This window comes from Fundulus heteroclitus, unplaced genomic scaffold (assembly GCF_011125445.2).
Source record: "Fundulus heteroclitus isolate FHET01 unplaced genomic scaffold, MU-UCD_Fhet_4.1 scaffold_59, whole genome shotgun sequence".
Lineage (NCBI taxonomy): Eukaryota > Metazoa > Chordata > Actinopteri > Cyprinodontiformes > Fundulidae > Fundulus > Fundulus heteroclitus.
This window is the reverse complement of record NW_023397022.1, coordinates 2,032,966-2,051,936: the sequence shown is the minus strand read 5'-3', so window position 1 is coordinate 2,051,936 and position 18,971 is coordinate 2,032,966. Positions and strand designations below refer to the sequence as shown.

General features: G+C 40.3%; 1 protein-coding gene across 9 annotated transcripts in view; it reads right to left on the bottom strand.

The window, feature by feature from the left end:
• The window catches only part of LOC105921082 (formin-2), a 280,717-nt gene that overhangs the window by 157,778 nt on the left and 103,968 nt on the right, over nucleotides 1-18,971 (bottom strand). For 7 of the 9 annotated variants that reach the window (XR_004929898.1, XM_036133216.1, XM_036133218.1 and 4 more), the window contains 2 exons: nucleotides 15,550-15,611; nucleotides 14,989-15,080 (listed from right to left, as the gene is read on the bottom strand). The exons of 1 other annotated variant lie outside the window; for it this stretch is intronic. Coding sequence is in view for 7 of the 8 variants with exons in the window: in XM_036133216.1 (XP_035989109.1) it covers nucleotides 14,989-15,080; nucleotides 15,550-15,611 (154 nt within the window). In the remaining variant the exon portion in view is untranslated. Of the gene's footprint in view, nucleotides 1-13,089; nucleotides 14,274-14,988; nucleotides 15,081-15,549; nucleotides 15,612-18,971 lie in introns of those variants that run through there. One more of the 9 variants, XM_036133221.1, reaches the window with a different exon arrangement.

Sequence of the window (18,971 nt, the reverse complement as noted above, 5' to 3'; positions counted from 1 at the left end):
AGGCCATAGTGACTTCAGAATAATAATTCTTATAACACTCACCCGCTATTATCATCTAATGTAGAACAGATTACTAGATCAATGTGTGCTTCTGTGCTTTTTTGTCTCTCTTGTTGTGTCTCTGCTCTGTCTTCTGTAACCCCAGTCGGCCGAGGCAGATGACCGTTCATACTGAGCCTGGTTCTGCCGGAGGTTTTCCTTCCCGTTAATGGGGAGATTTTCTTCCCACTGTCGCTTCATGCTTGCTCAGTATGAGGGATTGCAGCAAAGCCATGGACAATGCAGACGACTCTCCCTGTGGCTCGACAGTTCCCCAGGAGTGAATGCTGCTTGTCGGGACCTTGATGCAATCAACTGGTTTCCTTATATAGGACATTTTTGTGTATAATCTGACCCAATCTGTATAATATGATTGAACTTAATTTTGTAAGACAGAGCAGAGACACAACAAGACAGACAAAAAGGCACAGAAGCACATTAGTCTCAGACTTCACTTTCTGGCTGGAGCCACCCCATCTCTTCAGCATTTGCTCAGACCACCTCGTCCTGGAGCAGACCAAAAAAGCAGCTCGGACCATGGGCCCGGGCCGGGCCTGACCGACGCACATCCAGCACCTGGGGGAACTTCTCGTCGCCCGGAGAACATGTCCGAGCAAATCACAATTAAGTCTGCTGTCTCAACCTCAGCATGAGGAGCAGGAGGAAGGGATCCTGCCTGCCAAAACAGCTTTGTTTATTCTTTTCAGCCTTTACAGGGAAGCAAACCCCAGATGGAGCTGAAAAGCCAGCAGCAGAACCCACTTTGAATGCTCAGGAGGACCTACTGTAATCGTGACTGCAACCGAGTCAGAGACTGTCTGCAGGACATCAGGCCTACGATCCCGACCACATGGTGCTGCAGAGCTAAGTGCCTTGCCCGCTGCTGGACAAACCAACAACGTTCCTACTTTCAAAGCTCCTTCCTTGGAATGGCCAAACTGGACAAAACTCACGCGGTTAAAAGACAGGTTTGGGCATAGCGAGCTGAGGGACAAGTTAAAAGGTTTATTGGGAAATGTTTGGTAACTCATTTGGACACATGGTTGCTTTAGAACAAAGGGCTAACGAAGGTAGCTCACGCTAGCCTTCCGTTTATGGTATTGCTAATATCATTTGAGTGTGTTTTTATGGTTATATAAAAAGGTTATCTCCACAAGGGTTTCATACATTGATAGGACAGTAATGTTTACGTTATCCAGCCCACTCATTATGACTAAAAAATAAAGCTAAAGCTTTTATTAGTTAGAGGCGAATGCCCACTAGCCAAAATGCTATTAGCCTTGCTGACATCAGGTTCCAGACATTTCATAAGGTTTAACCGTTCTACTCGGCCATCCTTCGATGGTACTATGAGCCTTATTCCCGCATTAATACGGAATATTAATGCGGGAATAAGGGCATTAATATGGAATATTAATGCCGGTTTTAAAGGCAATTTTTGATAACTATAGACTTTAAACAGGTTAGCGACCGATCGCTACAGCGCCCCCTAGCGCCCGGAGGTAGAATCGCATAAACAAAGGCAAGCGATTCTGAATTAAATGATTTTACAGGACAAACCGGTCCTCAGAAAGTTATTTACTCAAAATAATGTTCTGGTTAACTTTTGGTTAACATTCTATCCCTACTTGCTTTTTTTCCTATATTTTAATCATGTAAAGCACTTTGCATTGTCGCTGTACTGAATTGTGCTATATAAATAAATTTGCCTTTGCCTTGCCTTTGCCTTTAACTTGTACGTTGCATTGTGAATGAGTTGAAACACATGTCAAATGTTGTTCTGAATTAGTTATGCTAATTTAACCATGATTCACATTCTTTAATGTGAACTTTGTTTTTTTAACTTAAACAAAATATTATTTCATCAAACAATGTTTTGTTTAACTTGGGCTTTGCATTGTAAATGGATTGAAACACATGCCAAATGTTTTCAACTCCATTCCATGTTTTCTTTTATCAAATCTGCAGTGAACAAGGATTCACCAAATTATTCTGATTATGACCAACCACTTTTTTTGTCTTTTGTTTGTTTTTGCATGTAAATAGTTCCTTATCTTAGCTTCTTTATCTTCATTTTGCTTAGTAGTTTAGTTAAGTTTCACTAGCCTAGTAGAGAGGATTTGTTAATCGAAATATTGTGTTAATTCGGATAAACAGCATTACATAGTGATGTCTTCTGGATGTTATTTTTTTTCTGTTATTATATTTGTCATGATGCAGCCTGTCTGCTGCACCATGCACATACTCAGGACACTTTCACCTTCCATACAGCTCCAGTCTCCAGTTCAGTAATCATCTACACCTGTCAGCTACTAATCAGCCAGCATTCAGCACACCTGTCAGCCTCACTATTTAACCTCACTGCATTCTGTCATTCCTTGTCGGTTCGTTCTGTTTTTCCTGCTTACCTCTGTTCTGCTGCTCAACTCATCCATTCTCGTCCAGCCCGAAGTTCCTCCATTCAGTCGTACTGTGGGTCAAGCCTGGTTCCAAGTCTCCATTCTGTCGTGCTGCACGTCAAGCCTGGTTCCAAGTCTCCATTCTGTCATGCTGCTGGTCAAGCCTGGTTCCAAGTCTCCATTCTGTCGTGCTGCTGGTCAAACCTGGTTCCAAATCTCCATTTTGTCGTGCTGCTGGTCAAGCCCGGTTCCAAGTCTCCATTCTGTCGTGCTGCTGGTCAAGCCTGGTTCCAAGTCTCCATTCTGTCATGCTGCTGGTCAAGCCTGGTTCCAAGTCTCCATTTTGTCGTACTGTGGGTCAAGCCTGGTTCCAAGTCTCCATTCTGTCGTGCTGCTGGTCAAGCCTGGTTCCAAGTCTCCATTCTGTCGTGCTGCTGGTCAAACCTGGTTCCAAGTCTCCATTCTGTCGTGCTGCTGGTCAAACCTGGTTCCAAGTCTCAATTCTGTCGTGCTGCTGGTCAAACCTGGATTCAAGTCTCCATTCTGTCGTGCACCTGGTTCTGCTGCATCCGTGCTCTGATTCCGACCTGCTTGCCAGTTCCTGCCTTCACCATCCTCCTGCTTCAGCTCAGTACTGACTCTTGGTTCCTTCCTCCACTATCCACAAGTTTTAATAAACTGTTAAAACTTACTCTGTTGTGGTTGTGTTCGGGTTCAGAAAAAAAATCATGACAAAATTCTTGAACTCTTGAATAAAGAAGTTGTCACTCCTTTATTCTATGTGTGTGCAGGTTTTGCTGTTAAAAGATTGCTAGTGCTCAAATTCGTCCCTTTCAACCATATTCTTGATATCAATTTAAGAGCTGATTATCACCAGACAATACTTAACAGAGAGAGGGTTATTTAATAAACATCAAACTTTAAACAGTGTATAATTGCACAACAGAGATTTCTACAGATCCTTATACACATCGCAGATAAACCCATCAGATAATGGCATCAAGCAATTTCTGGATAAAATAACACTTCCTAAACTATCAGATAGTCAAACAATGACCCTGGATTCACAGCTGACAGCAGTGGAAATTCAGGAAGCTCTAAAAAAGCATGCCCAATAAAAAGGTTCCAAGTCCAGATGGATTCCCAGCTGAGTTTTATAAAGAATTCTGGAATATTCTGGCACCAACATTCCACAAAATGTTGCAGGAAACTCAAGAAAATGGCAGATTCCCAGCTAATATGGATTCTGCTACCATTAGTCTCCTGCTTAAGCCAGGCAAAGATCCTGTGTTTCCTACCAGCTTTCGTCCCATATCCCTTATTAATGTGAATATTAAAATAATCTGTAAAGCTCTTGCAAAACAATTAGATAAAGTCACTCCTGTCATAATACACCCTGATCAGATTACTTAATTTAATAGATTATTCCTATAGTAAAAATATTCAATCCAATATATTGTCTGTAGATGCAGAAAAACATTTGATAGTCTTAATTGGAAATTTTTATTTGCTACTCTACATAAATTGTTTTGGAACTTTTTTTTATAAATTGGCTAAATATTTTATACAGCTTCCCAACAGCATGAGACTTCTGGTCGGTGACTTCCTTTCACTGGCGAGCTAGCTGAAAAGCGACTCATGCAGTTACTTCGTACCGAATACTCGTCATTATTACTTCAAGGAAGACCGGGATCATTTGTACAGGTAGAGGCTGTCATAATAACTGGGGTAAAAGAAAGGTTTACATGGAGTAGGAATGTTTTAATCATCTACCGTGTGCAAGAGCTTTGGATGCAAGGCGCCCGACAACCTTCGCCCCCAGCTAAAGAATGAGAAATCCCTTCGTCTGTGGTTAAAAGCTTTAAATCTAAAGAAATCACCGAAGCAATTGTATGTTTGTTCTTTTCATTTCGTGGACAAAAGACCTAAGAGAAGACCACACGATGCCAGAAAAGTGGCTTGGCTACGAAGTTCCAATAAAAACTCAAAGATGTGTCAAGAGGAGAGCAGACACAGGTAAGCTAAATGATGTTTAGCCAACTTTAACGCTAATTCCTTAGTTTGTTTCCATCTTGATAATACACATGATCTCACATGTAGCCAGCCGTCTTTTGGGTTAGTTCTCGCTAAATATTATTATTTTAATATTTTTATCCCTGCTGGTAGGCCTATGGGGTTCTGTTTATAAAGTTATGCAATGAAAGAAAATATATTTACTGTTATACGAGATAAAACGCAGGGTTCATTTTTCATATTTTTTTATTCATAAAGTTATAGTTAAGTCATAGTTCCAAATTAAATATTTAACAAGCAAGCTAAATATTTAGCTCCAAACTAAACATTTAGTTTGTAAACTAACCAACTAATATTTAATTTGGAGCCAAATATTTAGTTTAAAAACTAAATGCTTGGTTTGCAATGTAATATATAATTTACAAACTAAACATTTAGCTGTGCAATTAAAGGAGAAGTCCGGTCAAAATCAGAATTCAAACCACTGAAAGTACTTTAAATACAAAACTACTACATACTGTGCAAAAAATTATACGTTTTTTTAATTATGAATAATTTTCATTTAATCATGTTTATGTGGAGGAATCCATCTTGGTCAAGAATAGTACTGTCACCTCCCATTTTTTTACGTCACTCGGCGGACCCGCAGTTGAGCAAGTTTCAACGCTCTGTTTATCACGACGCACTATTTTCCAACATGGCGAAGACTGGTGCTCTGTACGAAGCAGAGAGTGATGAAGTACTAAGTGACAGTGATGAGAGTTCCGTGGAGCTATCATCATCTGATAGCGATATGGATTTTTTTAGAGGAGTTTCTTGACAGAAACCGGACTTTTGACGGAATCCAGCGTACCTATTTCCAGTGCAAACTCAGTCGGGTCCTACAGTATATATGTATACATGTGTGTGTGTGTGTGTGTGTGTGTGTGTGTGTGTGTGTGTGTGTGTGCGCGCGCTCCACCGCAGTACGGTTTTGCCGGCGCTGCAGCGGAGCGCACACAACCACACACACAGCGGAGGAGAGATCGCTGAAGTGACTTAAGTTATATATTTGCCCTCTAGTAGGGCAGGTGGTCATTATTGTATAAATATTAAAATATAAGAGCGTTCCAGCACATGCTGGGGCGGAGAGATACCACATCACATGCGGTATCCCTCCGCCCCTCTGCTCGGTGACCATCCCCGCAAATTCTAAATAAAAAATTCTAAAATAAAAAATAACTTACCGAAAATCCTCGCTCTCATGTCATGTTCAAAACATTCTTCTTCAAAATGGTCACTGCATATGACGTGTTTTCTCTCTGGCCAGAAGTTAGATGGCAAATCCGCTCTGTTCAAGTTGGCAATCCAGCACCGAGCCCGGTGGCTCATGAATCGGGAAGTTGAAATAAGCAATGTTTTTTCTACTTTTACCAGTTGTGTTGGAACATCCGATGGCCATGCACGTGGGCATTGTTGCTTCAGCAAAAAGCTCTTGGGAATGTCAGCAGCGAAGTCCTCTGGAAATCCGAAAAAATTATTGATGATCGCAGCTATGTAGAACGGCTCCTATTGACTTTGCATGGAAAGCGGAGAGAAATGCTGTCGCCGCTTCCGCTTTTCCACACCCCAGGATGTGATGTCAAACGCCCCTTACTGCCCAAATATGGGCAGTAATGTCAGCCCCCATACACAGTGATTCAGACGACAATTTATGTTTTTATTTTCTTATTGATTAAAGATAAGTTCATTAAATAACCACAAACGTATTAGTTTTAGTTATAGCTAATGATACCCTGATTTTTCCTTGTTGACCGGACTTCCCCTTTAAATATTTCGTTTGGAACTGTGACATCTACACATGTACAACATGGTGAAAATCTGACTTTAAAATTGAAAACCCATTTATTCTCTTATGACCGGCAAAAAAATCCCAAAATATTCCTGTTAGATTTTAATTGTGTCACCTTACAAATGGCAACCCAGACACTAGCACAGGGTGTCTGTAAAAACTGGAAGGAACATGTGTGACATAAGTATGAGTAGTGACACAGGTGTTGCTCTATTAGCTTGGTGTTAACATAGTTTAAAGTAGTCTGGATATGTTTTATGCTGTTTGCTAAACTGATTGTGGGCTTGTGTGGTCCCGTGTTTGACAGATGACAGCCACTGTGATGCAGAGGCTTGCCAGACCGCTCCATAGTCAGAGTCACCTATAAAAAAGATGCTGACACTACAAGCACTGATGGATCACACCTACATATTAGGAGAAAATAATAAGAATGTGACTGGGAAAACACTGGCTTCCTGGAGAATCTTCTTCCTGGCGATGAAGTGATGGGAGACATGCTTTACCATTGGAGTTCTGCTGTTTGAGAGGAGATTTAACCTTCTACCAGCATTCATTCATAAAAGGAGAAGAGTCATCTTATGGGGATGTAACTGCCTTAAGGAGGACTGCAAATGTCCACATACATCTGGAAAGAGTTATCATGAGGCTCAAAGTTTTCAAAAATAATCTCTCAGACTGTACCCATCAACTTGGTATATAAAATGGACAAAATCTTAAGAATCTGTGCAGCCCTTGTGAACATGTAGGGGGAACTCATCCAGGAGGATGCTGATTGAGCAGGGAAGTTTACATGTCAAAAAGATCCTGATTAGTTATATTTTAATGTAAACCAGTGGAATTATAATACACAACAACATGTTTTGGATCTCTGCTTTTAAATATTTATTTGTTTAGCACCTTGAGGTTCTGTCATAATCTCATAATCTCTGTCATAAAGTCACTAGTGCCAGACTATTACAAGTCATTGGTGAGTTTAATCCAGCATCCTGAATCCCATCTGCCTGCTTTCCTGTTCCCTAACCTGTTTTTGTCTTCAGACCCTCTGGCCTTTCAAACCCGTCAGACCTGATTATTGTGCTGCCTGGATTTCTGACCTATTTCTGTGCCCTGATTCTGTCCCCAGATTCTGTTTTGAACTGTCTCTGGTTTTCTGATCACCCGGCTGACTCTGGACCTGCTCTCAGACTTCGGACTCTGGTTATTCCACCTGATTATCCTGCCTGACTCTGCCATCACGGTTCTGACCCTTTGCCGGCCTTCCGACCACCGAGCTCCTGCCAGTCTGTTATGGCCTCATGCCACTCGGACATGTGAGCATGGGCCTGCTGATGGCAAGGCAAAAGGCTGTGTAGCCACTGTGCGGGATGACTGTCTTTGTTTTGTCTCATGCCAAAGCCACTATCGAGTATTAGGGAGAGCCGAAAGCGAGAAGGGGCAGAAACAGGCAGAGGCAGACTGCAGCGGGACCCTGGGGTACGATTACTCTCCATCTATGTGATCTCTGCTTTGTTTCTCAATAAAAGTGCTGGAACTTCATCACTCTACCGTGTCCTTATTCAATAACTCTAGGAAGTCAGTCATTGTTTAGAACTCCGACCACACAGTCCCAGGAGTAAAACCCTGAGAGCTTCCCTGACCGGACTCTGGATCGCATTAGGGCATCACCAGCAACATTCTCCACCAAAAGGAGCCTGCACTTACCTTCACAGCCTGCTCCCAGATTGTGAGAATTGGTCCCTGTCCCTAATGCTAGTAGTTCACCCGCAACCTGCAGCCATTTACTCCTCCTGTTTTTTTTAACTTTATCTGATTTTTTTTAGTCTGGCTGAATTCTGGGTCCTCCGTTTCTGTTCATTGCAGGTTTTACATTTTGAAATAACTTTTCATTTATTATTAACTTTTCAGGTATTTTATATATCCTTATTTTCAGACTATTTAAATGTTTACATATACAAAAATTGTGTCACTTTTAAAATGGTAAAAATTGCTAAGTCTAAACATTTCACTTCTAGCATATTTGTAGGCCATTTAATTCTTTGTGGTACAGGAAACACATCATTCAACCTTTTGGGGATGTGCTGCTTATATTTTTTTCTTTTATTTTACAAAAACTAAAGATAAGGTAAGATAAGGTAGAACTTTATTGATCTCACAATCGGCTCTTGCAAGCAACAGAAGGTGCACAAAGGAAGATAAGGTGCATGAGGTATATACAGTACATCCAGATATATACAGTGGATGGGAAAAAAATAAAATAATATCAAATACATCCCTCTTTTAAAAAAGATAGAAGAGGATCTTGTTAGATAAAAATCTCTACCAATTTCATTTATGGGTAGGGTTGCTTCAATTAAAATGATAGTTTTACCTAGAATTAATTACTTATTCTCAATGATCCCCAATAAACCATCATTCGACTGGTTTAAATCTCTGTACTCCTCCATCTATAAATTTCTTTGGAAAGATAACCCCCCCCCCCACCTCCTTATCAGTTTACAGACACTACAGAATACTAAAGATAGAAGTGGACTAGATCTGCCTAACTACTTCTTAGCAAATAGGCTACAACACAACCCCTTAGATGAGCTCTGACTAGACACAGAACAGAAAATATGTAATAATAAATATAATGGCTTGGCCAGAGCCCCTGCCTGGGGCCTTGGATCCCTGGGGCCCATGGCTGGATCCGCTCCAGCATAGCTGGCTGCATGGCAGAGCCCACGGGCTCGTCTCCCGGAGGCTTCGGCATTGTGGCTGTTGGGGGGTTTCCTTGGGGCCGTCTCTCCTCTTCCCTTGGATGGGGAAGGCCGATTTCCTGTGTTGGCCCCTCTTGGGCACCTTTACTCTGAAGGTCCCTTTGGGCATCTGGGATTTTGGTTCCCTTGGCATCTGCCTCGGCGCTCTGGGGGGTCTTAGGCTCTTTACAACCTCTATTGAGCATTTTTCTCATAGATAAACCTAACATACACATACACTCTCACAAACACTTACAGGTGCTTGGATCCAGGTACTTACAGACTCACCTCCATACTGAAAACCCTTATTATGATCTTCAGCTGTCACTTTATACATGTCGTATTAATTAATACTGTATATACTTAATTGATGGTATCAAGGCATTACTTGACTGTGTCTGTAATCTGTTATCGGCTGGTTGTGCTTTTCTTTTTACATCCGTCTTTGCAGGTGAAGGAGCAGACAGAGGATGTTGTAGAATTATCTTTTCTTTTTCTCTCCTCTTTCTTTCACCTTTTCTCCTAAATTATCTTCTACCTTCTTGTTTTAGTGTCCATATAACATGAAATATTCCGTCCGTCCGTCCGTTGTCTTCCGCTTATCCGGGGTCAGGTCGTGGGGGTAGCAGCTTCAGTAGGGAGGCCCAGACGTCCCTCTCCCCAGCCACTTGGGCCAGCTCCTCCGGGGGAATCCCAAGGCGTTCCCAGGCCAGCTGGGAGACATAGTCCCTCCAGCGTGTCCTGGGTCTTCCCCTGGGCCTCCTCCTGGTGGGACGTGCCCGGAACACCTCACCAGGGAGGCGTCCAGGAGGCATCCTAACCAGATGCCCGAGCCACCTCAACTGGCTCCTCTCGACGTGAAGGAGCAGCGGCTCTACTCTGAGTCCATGAGTAAGATGAAATATTCCCTGTATAAATTATAATAAAGCTACTTGCATGTATAAATCAAGCGGAGCACTATGGCAAAAGCAGTACGGCTCCGTTTGCGAAAGTAAAATCTTTTGGGCTCTTTTTGGCATTAAGACAACAATTCTTATTGCCAAATTGCCAGAAAGGGCACTATTAAAAAAGGAACATACACTGTAAACAGAGCTCTGATATATGATGGAGCTTGGTTATTAAGGGCTTTATACGTGAGAAGGAGAATTTTAAATTATATTCTTGATTTAACAGGAAGCCAATGAAGGGAAGCTAAAATTGGAGAAATATGATGCCGCTTGTTGATTTTCACTCGCTGCAGCATTTTGGATCAGCTGAAGGCTTCGAACTGCATTTTGTGGACTTCCTGATAGCAAAAAATTACAATAGTCCAGCCTTGAAGTAACAAATGCATGAACTAGATTTCAGCATGACCCCTGGACAGAATATTTCTTATTTTGGCAATATTCCGGAGGTGAAAAAAGGAAACTCTGAAAACTTGTTTAATATGGGATTTAAATGACATGTAATGGTCAAAAATAACACCAACATTTTTTACTTTATTACCAGAGGCCAATTTAATGCCATCCAAATTAAATGATTGATTAAGAAGTGTATTTTTTGAGGACTCTGGTCAAAAGATTACAACTTCTGTCTTAAAGTCATACAGGTTTTGATGTCATCAAGACATGCCTGTAGTCAAAGTTATTGATTGGATTCATCAAGATTTATGGATACACATAAACATAACAGTGGAAATTAATCCCATGCTGTCTGATAATTTTTCAAATCGGAAGCATATATATAGTAAAGAGAATTGGCCCAAGGACTGAATCCTGTGGTACTCCACAAGTGACCCTAGAGTTTGAAGACAGATAAGATTTAAACCAGCCTAATGCTTTCCCCTTAATTTTTACAGTATGGTCAAGTTTTTCTAGGAAAATATTGTGATCAACTGTATCAAATGCATTACTGAGATCTAACTGAACAAGTACAGACACAAGCCCACTATCTGAGGCCATGAGAATATCAGCCCTTTTCTTCCTCTCCCGTTTTCGCAGGTGGCCTCAGTTGACAGGCGAGCGTGGCACACAGCTGTTTCTCATTCCACGATGCTGTGGTGGAGCATTTAAGCGGAAGGCTGCCAGCTGAACAACGCAGCTAGAAGTCCCACGAGAAACCCTTCTGCCCTTCAGCCGGCAGCCAGGCCGCTCTGTCTCCAAGTCGCTCGGTGGGATCTCTCCACCTTCCACCGGCCCGTCCCCCTGACACACCGCCACTTGCTACGCCGGCCCCCTGCAGCATCATTACCGGCTGCACTCCGTCACTGGACCCACTCTCTGCCACCTCCCTGACGGCTTTCTTCCCCTTGAGTGGTAAGTGTTGCTGCACGCTCTTGGACACCCACCGTCGCCACTGTCTAACCTCTCCTTTTTTTGCCCACAGTTTATCCGTGCGTTTACGCCTCCGAGTCCCGCAAGGAGGTCCGGCCGACACTGCCTCCGGTCCTGTCGTCCATTCCCCTTTTCCCTTTAAATAAACTCCGCAAAATCTGCACTAGTTCTCCTGGCTGTTCTCTGCATGTGGGCTAAACCCATCAAAGCCATGACAGGTTTAAAAACAGCTACTTTAAAAGCCTGTGGTACGTATCCATTTACTAAGGATAGATTAATCATGCCTAAAATAGTGGCAGTGATCAAAGGGAATACCTCCTTAAATAACTTCGTTGGGATTGGGTCTAACATACAAGTAAAAGGTTTAGATGAAGCTAAAATTTTAGAAAGCTCTACTGCTTCTAAACAGTTCAATTAGCGATCCGGTTCTAATGATTCCTCTAACACGGCCTCACTTACTGAGGACAGGGTAATCATGTTTGGGAGGATGCAAATTATTTTATTTTTGATAGAATCAATTTTATTTATGAAGAATTACAAAAAGTCATTACTGCTGAGAGCTAAGGGAATGGATAGATCAATAGAGCTATGACTCTGGGTAAGTTTGGCAACTGTACTGAAGAAAAATTATGTATTATTTTTATTCTCATTTATTAATGATGAAAAATATGCTGCTCTAAATCGGAAAAGGGTTCTTTTTATACAGCAGTAGACTGTTTTTCCAGATTAGGTAGGATTCCTTATGATGTGAAGAACTCCATTTTCTCTCTAATTTCCTAACATTGTGCTTCAAGGAACGCAGCTCTAAATTAAACCAGGGAGCCAGCATCCTGTGAATAATTACCTTATTTTTCAAGGGAGCTATATTGTCTAATGTAAAACGCAATGAGGAAGTGGCACTGTCAACAAAAGGATCTATTTGTGAAGAAACAACATTGTTGCCATCTGCGAGGCATTTCTGTTATACCAAGGATATTAAAAGGTGGAAAGACTCTTTAAAGTTTGATACAGCATTATCTGATTAAGATCTACTATAATGAAACCTTCTTTTGAGGGTGGGGAACTCAGTTCAATTGAATTCAGAGGTTATTAAAAAATGGTCAGATAGGACAGGGTTGTGAGGAAATATTGTTAATTCTTCCCAATCAATGCCATATGTCAGCAAAAGATCCAAAGCATGAAGGCAAGAGTGTGTCGGTTTATGCACATTTTGAGCAAAACGAATTGAATCTAGGATAGTTTTAAAGCTACAATAAGGTTATGACGTTCAGTGTCAGGATGAATGTTAAAATCCCCCGCTTTAAAAACCTTGTCAGTGTTTAACACCAAATCACATAAGAAGTCTGAGAACTGATCCAAAAACTGAGAGTAAGGGCCTGGTGGATGATACAAAACAACAAAGAAAAGAGGTTTTACTGCTTTGCAGTATTGATAAGGGAAACTGAGGGTTAAATGTTCAAAAGAACTGTAGTTATTAATTGGCCTGGGACTAATTAATAAATCAGACTGAAAAATGGTTGCTACTCCTCCTCCCCCTCTTCCCGTAGAATTGGGAATGTGGAAATTTAAATAATTGGAGGGTGTTGACTCATTTATACTAACGTAGTCCTCTTGCACCCAAGTTTCTGTGTGAGAGAAAATAAATTAATCTGATTATCAGAACTCAATTCGTTAACTTACAAAGTCTTTAGAGGGAGAGACCTTATATTTAATAGAGTCATATTGATTTTTATTAGATTTTTCCTTTTAGATACGTTTTTGATCTGTTCAGTTTTGGCCGTGGGAAAGACACTGTCTCAATAGGGTAATGGGTGGGTAACAGTACAGAAGGTGCAGAGAGGTGTGCTAAACTACAGCTCTGCTTCCTGGTCTGGACCCTGGGCTGTCAGCATTTTGTGGTGGTTTGTCTAAGCTGTGCAGGAGAAAGCAGACCTGGGAACTGAGGAGGTCTCACCACAATAAGACAAAAAGCTTCACCCTGAAGCAACTCCTTCCAACCAGACCAGCTTTTAACATATTTTTACTGTTTTAGTTCAAGATTTGACTGAGTTAGGCCGAGCTAACAGTGCTAGGTCCCGCTAGCATTCTCAAAACAAAGCTTAGCTGATGTGGTTGAGTGTGATTTACGTGATTTTTATTTCCAAAAGGGTTTTATACATTGATGGGACAGTCATTTTTGTTTTCCAGTCCGCTCATTACGACCAAATAGAGCTTAAAAACCTTTTTTAAAATTAGTGCAGAATGTCCACTATCATAGTGCTATCAGCTTCCCAAAAAACATTAGCACCTAGTAAACATAACTATGGTTCGTTTAGACATAATATTTATCTAATTTTGCTCAGCCATCTTTCGATAGTGCTAAGCGCATTAGTACATCATTAATAGGGAAGATTAATGTCAATTTAATGGTGTTTTGTGTAACGTTACATCAAGCTAATGACCGATCATTACAGCGCCCTCTAGCTTCCTAAGTTACCTATTAGAACCAGGATTCACTGACCACCATAATTGTGTTGCTCATAGTTTTTACTGTAGAAAGAATGGATGGGGATCCTGCACCAGGCTAATTCAGCGTCCAATGCTGTTGATACATGTTTAACTAGCTCCAGCATGTGCCCCTCAGTCACTTCTGGAGCTTTATCTTGCTTCTTTCCCTTTTCAACCTTTGGTGTTGTTATCTTCAACCGCAAAATAGTTTGTCAGTGTGAAGTTAAACCGGAACATAAGTGATATAACAAAATGAAACACAAATTATTCTAAAGTAGTGAGGAGTCAGGAGAAACATATCGACTCCATACAGCACTCACGATAATAAAAATTGTTTTATCTACCTCTTTGATTTGCATTGTGAATGGTTTGGACACATACCAACTGTTGCTCCTCAGTTAGGTAAAGCAAATTTGACATCACTCCAAATTCTTCAAGATGAATTTTAGTTCTGAAACTGAAATGTGATATCATTGGATCATTTTATGGGTAATGGTTTTAAATTTTTATCTGTCCTTTTGTTAATTTATGTGTACATAGTCATTTGTTTTCTTTAGACATCTGAAATGTAGTTCTGTTCAACTTTTATTCAATTTTTACTTGTAGTTGTATATTATATTATAAATTCTTGTATTATAAACAGAAGTTAGAAGTTTATTCCATATGTATACAATTTTCCCATTTAAGAAATGCCAGAGCTCAAATCGTCCCTTTCATCTATTATCCTAATGCTGTTTCTAAATTGGGTTGGTGTTAACCCTACAATACTTGACTGACAGAAGCTTGTTTAAAAAAATAAGTAACGTAAATGCATTTAATTGCACAACAAATACATTGTACATCTTTGAGAGTATAATATGGGAAAAATTATATTCAACACAACTTAGGGTTCCCAATTTACATTTAAAATAAGAATAAAACTACTGGAACATCAGTCAGTTGTTTAAGATTTTATCGTTTTCATGTCAAATTGCTATTTCAGTAGGAATAATCAATAACCAAACACAACAAGCACTTATCTAGTACTTGTGAGCCACAGTAAAGACACAGCACTTCTTCCTCACGTTCAATACACACAAGAGCAAAGCAAAGAATGTGTCCATGCTTCATGTTCAAGAAACAATTAACTAAACCTGCAACTGAAACGTAAAACTAGTGGGAGAATTACTCACTGTTCAGGTTTATCCAGAGGCTTAGCATTCTCTTTGTCTTTAGAGGATTTTATGTGCTTTTCGATTTTGTCCAGTTCGTCCTGTTGCGCTCTCTGAGGGAGAAATGCAGGGCAATGATTCTATTAATGATATGTAATTATTACTTCAAAAGCAAAGAAATGTATGTATTATTGTGTTGTTTCTGCACAACTGCAGCAATAACTTTGCAAAAAGATGGTACATAAAAACTAGAAGAGTGGTGGACCAAATTTTATATTTGTTTGTTGATTCCTTCAGAAATTATATAATGGTATAATGAAATCACATCCACATTTAATTTTAGCTTAACTTCAATATGAAAAAAGTCCATATCTAGGGTGTATTTAAGGACATTGTGGAATCTCACTTTATTTTTCTTGATATAATTAAAATAAACCTAAAACTTTGAAAATCTTTAGAACTTTGAAAAAAAAGTTCTACTATTCTTTCACCATAATAGCACAAGGAAAGGTCTGTGTAATCAAGCAGCTTTCTGTCTTTCCACCATGACCTGAATGTGCATATTGCTTGTCAGCAACTCACATTTTCATAAAGCGCTTGAAGGGTCTCCATGTCCACCACATTGTTGTCCAAGTTTAAGACGGCTAAAGAAACAAACAGAAAGGTCATTGCTCACAACAGGACAACCCATTCTAAATAGCTTTAACTGAAATTATGTGTACTTTCCAATATTCTCTAATACATGGGTCTCTGATTCTAAATATATATCTATTTGGTTATGAATAAAAAGCCTATAAAAAATGTCAGGACATTTTGCAGTTTATAATTTGTAGTTCTGCAGTAGGTAACTTTTATGTAAATCTATTTTTTATGCATTTGTTAAAACTGTCACTGTGTCCTGACATTAAAATATGAAACATATATTTAGGAGCTCCTCAGGCTCCTACCAGTGGTCCTACTGTCATTGGCAGAAATACACTGCTCCCGGACAGAAAAAAACAATCAGGGCCATGAGGAATGTAATGTGCATGCACTGCTCACACACCCTCCCCCACACAGGACTACCGTCATTCAAGCTCAAGGTCGCAGGTGGGCTGTAGCAGTGCTGAGAAAGGAACAACCTTCACTCTAAGTCCACAGTTTTCTGAAAAACTCCCTACTGCAGCTTTAAGTATATAAGTGCTTAAAGGCAGCTTGACTTATGTTATTTCTTGAAGACACTACACATCTCATCCAAAATAAAAACCATCTTCAGTTCTGAACACGGATTGGATATATCAGACCTATTAGTATGATTGTTCTGACTCTAGTTGAAACAATCATACTAATAGGGTCATTATGGTCTCTGATAACTTTGTTAAAGCCAGTAATTTGGCAATAGGAAATAAGTGCACAACTCAAGAAAGAAAAAAGGGGGAGTAGATGGGTGCAAGATTCTGGAATAACACAAAAATATGTATAACCACCTCTCCTAGGTACTATCAAAATGTATTAGGGCAAGAATGTGTTTTGGAAACATGTTGTCATCTGCATTTACAGACACACAGATGTGGTAAAAATACCATTTATGTAATTTAGTTTATTTTTCAATATAGGGCATCATTTACAGAGCCATTTCATTATTTGGAATTTATTTATAACCATAACACTGTGTGCACAATTTGCTTTACCCTGTTTTGTTATGAGTTTTTCAGTTGCTCTAGTCCCTTGGCTGAGGAACCAGCAGATAGCCAAGGGGCTGAGCTGATTTGGACCATACCAAATCGGTCTATGGGGGGAAATGGGGTTTTGCTTGATTTGGTTTAGTTAGGTTTGTGTATGTTATACCCCATATGTTTCTTTTGTGGACTGATCAGCCACTATTTAAGTTCCTCTTTGTCCCATTGAGGCAGGTCAGTTTGTTTGAGTTAGTTATGTTATTAGTTATTTTGAGTAGTTTTGTTCCTTTGACCTCTTTTCTGGATCCATTTTTGTACATTTTATCCTTTTTGGGTTAAACAAAAGAACCCTGTTTTTTGAAAATATACTTGTGCCTGACTGTCCTTGCTGCTCGGTCCATCACAAAGCCCCAGGGCAAACCAAAGTCAGGGGCTTTTAGGTTAGTCATGTTTCCAATTGCTAAGAGACAGTTATGTAACCTGAATGACGTATGGGATGTTGTGATGAAAAACTGCAGTACCACTCTGGTCCAGCTGGTAGCAGCAAAAAGACAGCGGTCAAACAGACCAAGAAGTAGTAGAAGAGAAGTAGTATCCATATCCTGCTCTCATGCGTACTCGGGGGGGGGGTGGGGGGAGAACAGGACGGACAACTCGCAACTGATGACATTAAATCTCCTTAGCCCCTTTTACAACAGGCTCACATTGAATACAGTGCAGATACGGTTGTGGTACCGGAAGGAATCCGAATAATTAAAAATCAGAAGCCGTGCGGCACTGCAAAACATTCTGCAAGCAGGAAATTTGACCAGACGCTACAGAAATACCCGGACCAAGCTCCTGAATTTCACGAGCCAAACAGGAAACGTTGGGCGCTAGACAGGATAAAATTCCAGTGAATTTCAGAATAAAATCACCGCACCAACTTAGCTAGCTTGACAAGTGTAAACAAAAAGGCGACACAGAAACACAAGGAAACAGAGGGGCTTTTGGAAGATGAAATAGGATATTTAAGTGCATTGACAATGTGTTTTGCCCTAAAAATAATTAAAATCAAGGAGCAGTGTGAGTCAGGGTTTACAGGAAACCGGAACTGGATCAGGACCAAAACACATATCGTGTTCGATGTGAACCCCGGGTTACATTGGCCCTAACCCTATTTCTTATTGCCGACACCACTCTATTCAATTTATTTCAGTTCAATTCAGTTTTATTCATATAGTGCCAAATCACAACTCATAATTTCAAGGCACTTTACAAAGTCAAAGTCAATCAAATTGTACAGACAGGTTGATCAAAAACTTTCCTATCAGCAGATTGTATCTGTTTTTGGAGAACAGTAGGAGAACTCAGCAGAGTGAGAAAAATAGATTGTGATGTCCTCCAGCAGCCAAAGCCTACGCATAACTATTGAGATAGCACAGGATAACCTAAGCCATTATAAGCCTAGTCTTAAAAGTAGACTGGGGGTCTGCCTCACAGACCAAAACTGGGAGTTGTTTCCACAGGAGAGGAGCCTCCTGTGGAAAGCTAAAATTGAAGAATTATAATCTCTCTTGTTGATTTTCATCAGAACTCTTGCTGCAGCATTTTGGATCACCTGATATCCAAAATGCTGCATTTTGACTTCCTGATAGTAAAGAATTACAATAGTCCAGCCTTAAAGTGACAAGTGTTTTCAAAGATAGTGGCGCAGGATTCTCACAATACTGCAACATGACATGCCAGAACTGAGACAGGAGTGGAACAAGATGGATTCTCGTGTGTTTGTGAATGCACAGATACTGTGATAATTCCACTTGCAGGCAAGGTTACAGATCTGGCACCTCCTTCTCTTTTGTTGACCCTGTTTCTGTCTTTCCTGTGGCTGAGTTGTGGCTTTTGACATCCCACACCTACACTAGTCATGTATGGCAGAAAGCGACATACTACACAAAGTAATATTGCTCAGTTAGCCAGCCAGTTTAGCAAACTACACAATAGACACATTTAAATAGCACATGATAAGAAACAGTCCCAGAATAGTGATAAATCACTCTCTCACACACACACACACACACACACACACACACACACACACACACACACACACACACACACACACACACACACAAAGCATAATAAGTACATACAGTAAAATTAGCTAGTTTAGCCAGATAGCAAGTGCTCAACTTTTAGAAATGTGTGCATTTTCACCAAGATAATACTCAGATGTATTAGATGTTGCTGTGTTCCATAAATTTGGAGGTGACACTTATAGTCTGTGTGGGCCGCAAAATCTATATTGCTGTCAGTAACAAGTGATCCAGATTAAATATTTCCATGAAATTCCCTAGAAATTGAATG